We start from the raw sequence: 12,060 nt of genomic DNA on the forward strand, positions 1-12,060 counted from the left end.
TCTCTCTGTCTCTTTCTCTGTCTCTTTGCTTCTCTGTCTCTCTGTCTGTCTCTGTCTCTTTTCTGTCTCTGGGTCTCTGTCTGTCTCTCTCTCTCTCTCTCTCTCTCTCTCTCTCTCTCTCACACACACACACACACACACACACATACCCCGAGGACTCGATGTGGTGTCACAGGGATGCCAAGGAGTGCTCCTGCCCCCAGGTGGGAGCAGTTGGAACACTTGAAATGAACTTAGGAGAATGAGTAGGAGTTCAGCAGAAGAGAAGAAAGGAAGAGAAAACCTGAATCCCAAAAAGGCTGACCATTCCACTGATGCATCCTTAGTGATGATGCTTAGTTCATGGCCACTAAAGCCCAGGCTGGAGGAAGAAGAGCAAGAGTTTGGTGCCCTGGGGTCTGGGGATGATCAGACTTCTCCACGGGCACCACGGCAGCTCTACCTACCTCTGGATGGGAGGGGAAGAGGGGTCACACATGACCCTGGGTGTCTGAGTGGAGTGTGGTGCTGGTGCTGAGACCACAGGGGCGAGTAGCCTGGGGGGCTGTGTGGTCTCAAATGGGTGGACCCAACACCAGACTCTTACAGAACAGCATGCTGCTTGGCAATGAACACAGGCCATGTTGTTGCCCTGTGTGCGTCCTGTTTCCCAGGGCTATGACTTCCTGAGTCTGGAGGGAAAGAGCTGTCCTTGCCAGGCCCCCACCCGAGCGCCCTACCCCTCTGCCACTCCTGTCCTTCCCAGCTTCCAGGAACCTCTTCCTGCCTTCCTGTGTGTCTGCAGCCTTGGTTCTAAGAGGCCGCACATATGTGGCTGCCCAGCTAATCTTTCTCCTTGCAGTGACTTGATCAACGCACTGGCAGTTTCTTTTCTCCCATTGGTATTTCCTGAAGTTACTCGACACAAATGTCCTGCTATGCCCCCCTGGCTTGCTGTGTCCAGCTTCATCCTCTGCAGAGCTTTCTGGCTTTTGTCCACAGAATGTGACTTTGAAGCTATAGTCATTGATAGTCTACAGCAGGCAAGGCCAGTTTCATGAACAGCCACACCCATTTGAGCCTCCTTGGGGTCAGAGTGCCCTAAGCCACCAGTCCTCCTTTCTCTGCCTCATCTGCTTCTCTTTCTGCTGCCTTGGGGGGCTTCCATGAGGCTGATGGACAGCCAAGAGCCACTGGCCTGTAAGCATCTTGCTGGAATTGTCCTGGCAGAAGGGTTCTGGTATTTACAGGGATGTTGGAATGCCCACATAGAAGGGGACTTGGAGTCATTCCTAGCCAGCACCCCCTTTCACCAGCGAAGAATGGAGGCCTAGAGAGGCTGAGTATCCACCCCACAAATGCATGGCTGGTCAGAGGCACAGCAGGACTGGGGCCTTCTGATTTCTACCCCCTTGATGACCACTGTGACCCATTCCAACATTTTGCAGCCTTACCTCTCCTGCCTGGAGCAAAAGTTGTTTTCCAAAGAGCTGACCAGGTCCCTAAGCAGAACTTGGACCCTCTCATTCCTTAAGGCTGCTCACGGTGTCATCCCTTTCCCTGCTCACCTCACTGGATGTCACCCACACTGGGAGGACTGAAAGCTCATCTCTTGATTTCTTCTGGACATCAGAAGGAGCTTGTCTTTGTGGCTTTCCAGATCTTGTTCATGGCAGAGTGTTCCTCCAGACCCCTCCTTGACACTGCACAGTAGCTAGGGACCCGTCTACATGAATATGTTCTGAAGTTCTCAATGAGAGGCACAACCTAGATTTCATAATTAGTAGGGCTCCAGAAGTCCTGCCCCTTTGCCCCAGTGGGTGGCGCTGTGCTGAGTTCTAGAATTGGATCTCTTGTCCAGAGAAATTGCCTTCCATATCCAATAAGACCCTCAGGTTCAGGGGTGGAAGGCTATTCCTGAACAACCATGCGAGGAGCTTTGGGTGGTGGTCTCCAAGGCCTCCTCCACCTCTGTGTCTATTTTGAGGCCTAGCTGCATAATCACTTGGGGAACCAGGAGAAACCAAAGTCACACTTCAGTCAGCATCCTGGGAGTGGAATCTCGGTTGTGCTTCTCATTGGGAATTTGAGAAAATATTCATGCTAGGCCCCATTCCCAGATAAGCTAAAGACAGTCTAAGAGCTTGAGGGACTATCTTTAGGTCACACAGCTGCTTATAAAGGCTGAGACTGTTACCCAAGCCTTCCAGAAATGTCATAAGGGACAAAAATAACCACGTGTGGGATACTTTGCTGTCAGTTCTCACTGGTTATGAGAGTTGACCAGTGAGGGTCTATTGATCAGCTTCATCCATTGTGTAGTTCCTTTGACTCAGACTCGAGAAATACTTCACTATGCAAGAGGTTGCATGGGCCACAGATAACCCACACCCACAGAGAACCAAAAGAATTACTGAACTTCAGGATTTCATCAAATCCAAGACATCATCAGTTGTAAGATACATCATTGATTTCCATACCCAGAAGGAACAGTGCTGCCAAATGTCATTGGATCATTGATCGTAAGATACTTAGGGGAATGCCTAAGATGTCTTAGGCAGATTGAATTGTGAGAAAGAAGTGTGAGTCATGGATAGAAGAGAGAAGGCACTTCCTCTCCTGTTGCACTTGGGGTGGCCCAACTGTGGCCTCAGGTGACTCCATACACCTGGTTCTCATACCTGGTGATGGTACTATTAGAGATAAAGTGGCACTCAGAAGAAATCATAATGTTTTTAAAAGCAGGGGTGAAGGAGCAGCCCTATTCACTCCATGGTATCTAGAGACAGCTCTGCATTTGCCCCCACAAGACCTAATTTTGACTCTCAGTTCTGACAGTGTAATGGTGTCGACCTCACGGGCCACATTCTTATTCTCCCCAAGCCTGTTTCCTTACCTGCAAAACAGATATATATGCTGCCCATCCTCACAAAGCAGTTGTAGTGTTCAGAGGAGACATAGAGAGTGCACGTACACTGGCTGTGTAAACGCCAAGTGCGTGCTAACCCTGAGAGCTGTCTTCTGTTCCTCTGCTGAGGTCTGGGGCTGCCCAAAACAGAGAAGAGGAAAGTGACAAAGAGGGTTCTACAGAGTCAGCCTCTGACCAGATGGAGAGCTTCACAAGGAAAGGCACTGAAGGGGCAGATGCAGCACCAGAGAGTGTGTGTGTGTGTCTGTGTATCTGTGTGTCTGTGTGTGTGTCTGTGTGTCTGTGTGCTTCTCCAGCTTTGATCATACCCAGGACCCCCTGAGGAAACAATCATCATATATCCATAAGTGGGGGTTGCAGAAGTGCAGCTTCCTGTGACAGTGCGATCAGAGGCCCGAGGGGTCCTCTTCTCCAGTCCAGGCACGCTTCCCTAGTATTTCACACTGGCACCTGAGGATGCTCACATGCACGTGTACACGCATGCACATGTGCATACATTTTGTTCTACTGAATTTGGTCATCCCTGACAGAGTCATTAGCCTCATTGAGGGGTCACATGGGGCACCCTGCTGTATTTCACAGCTGCCACTCCCAAGCTGCAGTCTGTAGTGCCCTAGTGTCTTAGGACTGAAAGGCAAGCAGACAGTAAAGAGGACATCTCCTTCCCCATCTTCTGTGGAAGAACATGTGGCACATAACCTTTCCTGAAGGAGGCAGTCAATGCCTCTGGCTCTGCCCCTCCTAGAGGCAAGAGCTTGGCCTGTGGGCCCATTTCATCTCCAGAATGTGCTTAAGAGTCCCACATGCAAGGACCAAGGGAGCAGCAGCACTGAGTGTCCCTCCTGGAGGTCACAGGAGTGGGTCCATGTGAGGGCAGATACCCTCAGTTTGGCTGGACACTGGACAGGTGAAGGATCTGCTGTGTCATTCCACAACCACACCCATCTCCCCACCCTGTCACAGGGCCCCACAGACACTGATGTAAGGCACATGGCATTGAGGGTCAGACCCAGAGTGGAAATCTGGCTCTGTGCAAATAAAAGAAGAAAATTATGTTTTTAAATGAAATAAAAATCTAGAGAAAGGAAGGAAGGAAATGAAATGAAACCTGGCTCTGGTTCTGGCTCTCAACTTACACGTGTGACTTTGGATGAGGCGCTAAGCCTCCAATAAATCAGGCGCCAAATGCTTCTCACAGCTGTTTGGAAAGTAAGGTGATTAATGCATGAAAAAGTCCTGCATATCAATACTTGATGAAAAATGCCTGTTCCATGTTATGCCTAAGACGCTTGATATTCAGACAGATAATGAGGTTAAGCTCAACAGCCTAAGTTGTATGGTAATAACAATAAACTTGTCTTCTGGAGGCTTAACAACCTAAGTTTGCAGACCAAAAATTAGAGAAAAAGGAGGGCCACAAGGAAAGCCCACATTTTGGCCCTAGCCTTCCAAAGTCAATTAAGACTCAGGACATATGAGAACTTGTACTGTAACATCATGTAACTCAAATTTTTTGATCAGGGAGATTATGGGGCCAAAGAGGAAAGTGATTGATGATGTAGAGTGTGCCTAAGGAGAGTCACATGGAGAGAAAACATTCTCTCAGGCTTTCACAGAGAGCACATTGGCCAAGCAATGGCTGTGACTCATCCACATGGCTGACACTGACAAAGAATCTACGATCTGAGGTACAGGGTCTCAGGATAAATCCTGAGGGGATTTCACTGACCTTATCAGATCCAAAAGCTACAATTCTTGTTACATAGGTCTTCCTTTATCTTGGTCTTAACCATCCAGCAGAAAAGTATAAAAACGGAGTATAAGAAGCAAAGCCATGCTGTTATGTTGAGCTGTAGGGTCTCAGGTCAACAGCTTCTGACGCTGACAGTCAAGTGGAAGACCCAATACTATTTTGGACAACTGGACTATTTTGGAATATTTTGCTGAATTCACACACCTAGGGGGATACAGATGGATGACCATTTTGTATCTGTGTATTCAAAATGGTAAGGATAGATATATAGCTACATTCTCTTAATTCAATGAATAAAGTGATTTGTTCCAATAGTTTTTGTAAATAGGATATCATGTCTGCATCTTGTACAACAAATAACCACTAGGAAGACAGCATGCAATGTGTTAATTATTGGAACTGTCATACCAATTTGATTTAAAACTGTTTCACTGCTATTTATTTCTTAATAAAATTATGGGGGAAAAAAAGAAAAGGACCTGTGCACAGCGGCTCTGCCACCTCCCTGTCCTTGTCTCCTGCAGGCAGGTGGGGCAGCTGTTATGGCCGTGGGTGTTTGGACCCTCACAGAGAAGAGCGGCTATCTGGGTGTCTTGGCCTCCAGCACCTTCGCCACCTCAGCCTACATCCTCATCTCCGCGGGCACTCTTGTCATGGTGACTGGCTTCCTGGGCTGTGGCGCCATCATCCGGGAGCAGAGGGGCTGCCTCTCCATGGTGAGCACCCTGGGTGGGAAGGTTGCTGCCACCACCCTGGCCTGGGTTCCCATCAGGAGAAGAGTGGTCCCAGACCTGAGATAAGAGGAGCACAGAGCTCGGGGGCTGCCAGGCAGGGGGGTTGCTCTGGGGTCTGCATTGGCCAGATTGTGTGGGTTACCAGGACAGGAGCCAGCAGGGCAACCTCAGCCACTACTATTCACCCCTTCTTCCTTCTCTTTTCTCCTCTTTCTCTTCCACTGTTTCCTCCCTCTTTCCTCTGCCTCCTGGAAATTTTCAAAGATACCTGAAGTTCAGGGTTACAATGAAGCCCTGTGTGTTCACCACCCAGAATTCCTTCCCCAGTCAGCTTGGTCCCACTCACAGCCAGCCACATGCACACCTGAGTTCTACCCTGCTCCCACCCAGGGTGCTCTGAAGCAACCCAGACATCAAGTCATCTGTAAGGATCCCAGCACGTACCTCCCCTGCTTAGGGAAGCTGCTTTAGACAGTACAGTCATGTCACAGTTCACACCTAGAAGCAGCAGACCCTCATTGCTTCATGTCATGAAATGACAAGGAAGTTGTGGATTTTCCAACTGACCAAAAAAACCCTGTTTACTGTTTCTCAATTTGAGTCAGAATCTAAATCAGAGCTAGGTATTAAATGGGTGATTTGTATCCTAAGCCTCTTTCAGCTCCTGAGTCATCCTGCTCCCCCCACCCCCAGGTTTACCCTACCATCTCTCCCCTCTGCCTCTCTCTCCTGTTGTATTGAAGGAACAGTGTTCCACAGAGTAGGGGGCTTCTCCAGTGACAATGTCCTGTGATGCTGTTTACTGTATTCTCCTTAGAGGTTCACTCGAGGCTGGGTGGAATCTAGCTGCTGTGGTGTTTGGCAGGAGTATTTCACAGCTGGAGGTGTAGCTGGTGGCCTGAGAGGATGGAAAGAGTATCCTTAGCTGCTCAGAGCTGGGAAAGGCCCCAGGAGGGAACCACGGGCCAGTGGCTGGAATCCAGCTCAGGGCTTGAGCAGGCCCAGCTCTCCTTGCACATGGCTGGCCACCTCCCCAGGGCCTGAAGCCTCTCCTCACAGCTCCTCCTGAGTGAGGGTCAAGGCCATGTGTGGGAAGAGGACAGAAGGAGAAAGCTGAAAAACATCCAGACACAGCGAGGAAGCGTTAGCAGCAGAGCTGCCCCAAGTCTCAGAGAGAAATCAGGCTGACAGTGGAAGGAAGCAAGCAGTATGAAGGAGGCTCAAAGGGACTCCTGCCAACCCTGGCTGCTTCCCACATCACAGCTCACTCTGCAGCTCTGCCTTCCACTGTCCCAGGGAGCAGGAGGCAAGGAGGGTGCTGTGCAGGAGCCCTTGGCCTGGCTTGCAGCGAGCTCTTCAGCAGCGACCTAGATTCTTGCCCTGGATACAGCAGCTGCTGTGTGCAGGTCCATCTCGACAGCCGCCCTGTGGTAAAGAATTCCTCCACTGTGCTCAGAGGGAGACCCCAGAGTGGGGCAGTGAGGTGCACAGTGTCTGTTCTCAGGGCCAGGTCCAAGGGTGGAGGTTTCAGATTCATTTCCAGTAGCAGGGGCAGGTACGCTGGGAGCCACTCGTGTGGCCTGGTGGGAAAATCAGCAGGGATCAGTCTAAGACCTCACAGAGTCCACAGACAGTCAGGTACCTTATATAAAATGGCATCACATTTAAGTACATCCTCCTGCAAACTTTTAAAAGCATCTTTAAATTACGTAGAATACTAAACACAATGTTTTGCACATGAATAGCTGTTACCACTCTGTTTGGAGAATGCTGACTGATAAAACATCTTTGCACATGGTTCGGGCCAGACACAGCCACAGCAAGCTCCACCACAGCATGCCACTGAGGCTGCTGAGCCCTGATGTGTGGAGGGCCACCTGCTGAGGTCTCAGAGCTGGCCAGTGAGCTGGACGAGAGAACGGGGTGTGATGGAGAGGTAGGCAGAGATGTGACTCACATGTTGTCAGCCACACTTACAGGGACAGAGGCTCACAAGGACACTGACATTGGGCCCAGAGACAGACCCCCTCTCTTGCAGTGCCTGGGCTGTGCAGGGACTTCAGCATGGCCGGGCTTGCAGGCTGAGTATTGGTACCTGGAGGGTCTGTCTCGGGCAGGCTGCTGAGCCACGGTCCCTTAACTGCCTCTTTCCTTCTCCTGGTCCTCTTGAAAGGACAGGATGCCCTTTTGGCAGTCCAGGAAGGAAGGCAAAGCCCTGTCCCCAGGGGACCTTCCGCTTGCCCCATCCATCTTGGTTCTGAAGAGCCCTGAGTGGCCAATGGTCCCCTGCAGCCATGGGGGACATGGGGATGCTGGCCATGCAGATCCTGGTGATGACACTGATGGCCACTGCTGAGTGCCACTACCTGTCCCCTTATCTCCTCCTGCAGCCCTGCAAGTCACTGTCACTTCTGCTCTGTGGCCAGGCAAACTCACTCAGCCCCTGCCCAGCCCATGGAGTTGCTTTCCTTCATGATATGCAGGTGATGGTGGTGACAGAGGGCAGGCATAGAGGAAGTGGTTTGCCCAGGCCAGAGGACCACTGGAAGGTGGCCAAGGGAGCAGGCTCAGCTGAACAAAGGGCAAGAAGATACCCAGCTGGGACCTCAATGGGCACACAGGGAGGTCACGGGATACCATCAGGGGAGGGGAGGAAAGGGAACTTATGGCAGGGCATGGCCTTCATCTTCTTGTATGACTGATCACCAAGCAAGGTGCTCACTCACAGCCTTATTGTGGGGATGTCGAGGTAGCAGGAAAAGAGAAAGTTTTGGAGCTGACAGCACACTGATAATGGTGCAGGTGGTCCAGTTCCCATGGTCATGATGGGACCCAACTCACCTCACAGCCTGCAGAGCGGTGAGCTGGGTCCACCTTGGACAGTTGCTTTCTTTGGTGAGGCACAGGTGCCTCAACTCACTAGTTGGTGTAGAGCAGTGGCATGCAGAGACCTGGCTGGATACAAGGCAGCGCTCAATGCAGGGCAAGAGAACAGGGGCCTGGCAGTAGACCTGTACACCGAGGGCACCCAGGGGCTTCCTTGCCCCCATAAATAGCCTACCTGGGTCAGAGCATGTTCACCTTAGAAGGCAACTTGGGGGCCAGCATTTACCCAGCGAGTCCAGTCTTCATGTTGCCACATGGATAAGAGCAGGGGTCATAAAGGTACTGCTGGGGGATGCTCCAAGTGACGGGCTTCTGGTAGAATTCTAAGAGCTATTGCACTGCCAGGTGCAAAGGCCAGATGCGGGCTCAGCTCCCCACTTGCTGTGCACCCTCAGCCACCATCACAGCCGCTTCTCCTTCCTCTCTTCCTCCACTGTCTTCAGATGCAATCTGTCATCTGTCAGGCTGATCAGTGGAGAATGATGTCAACCTAACTGTGATGTGATCTGGACGGGCTGCCCAGAGGTCACTGAGCTGTGTACCCACAGCTGTGCAGAGAGGTGTACAGTTAGTGAAATGTCACAAGTGGCTTTTGTGAAATCTTGGTGGACATCTCTTCACCCACCTTCTGGCTTTTGAGGGTCAGCAAGAAGAGTAGAGCTGGGTCATCCCCCTGGGGCTTGTTCCTGTCTTTTCAACTCCACTTTACCTCTTCCATAGAGGCTACTAGTGCCCATTTCAGTCCCACGCAGTGCTGGTGATCTCTGGCTCAGCCTCCCTGAACAGCAAACCCAGGAGGAGTGTGCGCTTTCACACACATGAGCACACACGCACTCCACCACCACAGTGGGACATGATGGGGCATCTCCTACAGCAAGCTGACAAACAGCACCTTCCATAATCTTTGTCTGGATTTCCTACCTCCTTTGAAAGAAGCAACTGCAAAAGGGGCCAATGACAGACTAAAATGAGCAGAGGACCCTGACTCACACACACTCTGGCCCTCACCTGAGTTGGGGAGCTCTTTCAGACCTTTCTTGGGCTAACACAAGCAGGAGTTTTAGAACCCAGGCTCCCACTGAGAGTTGGGCAATGTGGTTAAGATGCTTTAACGATGCTCTGTGGTTCCTGAAGTTTCCCTCCTGGCTTCACGCCCCACCCGCACGCCCACCCCTACCCCCACCATGTCTAACTTCCTTTTGAAATCTTTAATCAGCTGATGGCTGTGAGATGTTCCAAAGGAGAAAGGCAGTGAGTCTAGTATCTTTAAACTGATCCCCAAAGAGAAAAAAGGGGAGATGAAAGGCCCACATCCAAATGATGTGCATCCAACTTGGATCAGGAGGAGGGGGAGACTGGAATCTAAAGTTCCCAAGGAAACACAGAGTGAGGCTGCATGCACACAGGCACATTGCCCAGCCTGAGCCCTCATCCTGGGAAATCTGCACCCCTCCAAGTCACTTCCTTGGGAAATGCTCATCAGAGACAGGAATTGTACATTTGTGCGAGCCCTGAAATGATGGTCAGCTTGGCATGGGAAAGCTGCAGAGGAGAAAGGGAATGGCTTTAAATTATTCATGCTAGCTCTTCATGCTAGCTCTATTTTAGCTAAGGCTGCATGACAGAGGCAGATAATTCAGGCCATCCAAGCCTAAGGCCAATGACCAGGGCTGATGCCACCCACATCAAAAGAGAGGGCTGCTTTTAGAGTTTTGAATATGGGCTTTGCCAACTTTTATATCTTCAGCCAAATGAAGATCATGATGGATGGTTTGGCCTAAGCTGAGTTTTGGTTGGGGGCTATTTTATTTTTAGGGAATGGATTTTTAAAAAAAGTAAGAAGTTCTAGAAACTAGCTTATGAAAATGTGGAAACACAGAATTGCAATGCTCCCATCCAGGTGCCAAGACACAGTGAACTGGGGAAATAAGATCTAGAATCTGGGACAGATTCTGTTGGTCCTCTAACACATCACCCAGCCTCTCTTTGCCATCTTAGCAACCCCATCTTTATATGGGATGCAGTATAAGGGTAATGAGTAACTATTTTAAGTTCCTAGGAAACGAGTTACCACATTATATAAAGATCATAAAAGTGTGACTCTAATTAACATGTACATCACTATCACCATGACCAAGCTCCTTTGAGAAGGGACCTAAATAAAGTTATTCTTAGTGTGTTGCTCCCAGGGTCCCCAGAACCTTCTCAGGCCACACCTCTGAAGAAGATGGTGATGGTACAAAGTCTAGCGAGGACCAGGTCCCAGGCCCTGGGAGTTCTGTCTTGTCAGTTTTCCTGGCCCTTCACCACCCCCCTTCCCCAGTCTCAGGGTGATTATCACCTAGTTTGCTTGGTGACACTTTGAATCAGCTGCCTCTAGTCCCAACAGGTCAGAAACCTACAGCCAAAGTGTTGGGAGCCTATACTTCCTTTCCAACAACCTAAAACAGCCTGTCCTCATCCTGGTGGTTAATGCAGTGGAGGTGGGAGATGGCAGCATGGCCTCTCCCCAGGCTGTTCAGGAAACAGGGTACAAATATCCTAAAGAGCTAGTTGCACAGAAGACAGAGTCAGCCTGTGCTCTGTTCCCTGCAGGGCCCTACTGATATCATCAGGAAAGTCAATGGGCTAAACTCAGCTCTGAGCCAGAACAGGCACCCAGCTGCCTGGTGGGATGCACCCCTCCCTGTGGGACCCTGGGACTCATTCCCAACACCCCCACCTTAGCCTCCTCAGTGTGGGGCCTGCAGAAGGCACAGAGAGGACCCCACACACATGTCCTTAACCTAGTGAAGCCTGGGAGGCTGCACCCTGCTCTCCCTGCATGCCTGGACACTGAAAATGGGTACACAACTCTGCAGCACAGGACTCCATCTTCTTCCCAAGTGAAGCCCAATCCTTGAAGTGATTATCAGAGGTATATATGGGGATTACCTGTTGTCCCTCCTTCTGTATCCATTTTCCTAGGCATTAAGATCTGACTGCATAACTGGAAGAAGACATGAAACCATCCCTCATACCAAGCTAGAAAGCACAGCAAGGTTACCAGGCCCTGAAAGCCAGAGTGCAGGGAAGCCCCGGAAAGACTATAAATACCAGGTCATCACCGTTCAACAAGTGATTGGGAAGCCCATGTGACATGCAGACCATTTTTGCTCCCTATGCCCTGGAAGTCCCATTTCACAAGCACACATGTGGTCCTGACCATCAGGAAACTGGTCTGGGATGACCTCTCTTTTGATGAGACCCCACCTGGGCATCTACTGAGGTGGCCAGGGCTCCACCACCCTCCTGCTGTGCTGATGCTGCAGAAGGGAGTGGTCAGCAGCACCAGCCTAGCGCTAAAGAGCCACCTTTCCCACTCAGCTCCATTGGAACAGAGCAGGCTTCTGCCCCTCACTGGGGAGCATGAGTTGACCAAGCACATGGCACAAGCAGAGGAAAGGTCCCTCCTTCCTGCTGCCTGCCTCTGCTATGGGATGGCAGCCGACCTTGGCTGCAGGCCTCCTCCAGCCTGGAACCAGGAGAGGGTGGTGACAGGTGACTGACCATGGGCCTCACATGCCCATGTTCATACTTGGTACCCTGTGTCACACTGAGGTTTTAGTGGTACTTTGAATGGGAACATAAGCTCCAGGAACCTGGGAGATGGCAACTGAAAGGTCATCATTGCTACTAATGTGGTGGATTGAAGAGTGGCTTTCTCTAGTAGCCAGAAGTTTTAGGTCCTCCTACCTCGCTTGAGACAAGCCCATGACTCTCACTAAGCCCACCACAGG

At 50.7% G+C, this 12,060-nt stretch overlaps 1 protein-coding gene across 3 annotated transcripts in view; it reads left to right on the forward strand.

Annotated features, from left to right (window-relative positions):
• Tspan11 (tetraspanin 11) overlaps positions 1-12,060 on the forward strand; it is an 82,795-nt gene that overhangs the window by 52,803 nt on the left and 17,932 nt on the right. For 2 of the 3 annotated variants that reach the window (XM_004648145.3, XM_023708389.1), the window contains exon 3: positions 5,186-5,377. In XM_004648145.3, coding sequence (XP_004648202.1) covers positions 5,186-5,377 — 192 coding nt within the window. The remainder of the gene's footprint in view (positions 1-5,185; positions 5,378-12,060) is intronic. The other variant, XM_023708390.1, reaches the window with a different exon arrangement.

Source organism: Octodon degus, unplaced genomic scaffold (genome assembly GCF_000260255.1).
Source record: "Octodon degus isolate 3935 unplaced genomic scaffold, OctDeg1.0 scaffold00355, whole genome shotgun sequence".
NCBI classification, from domain to species: Eukaryota; Metazoa; Chordata; class Mammalia; order Rodentia; family Octodontidae; genus Octodon; species Octodon degus.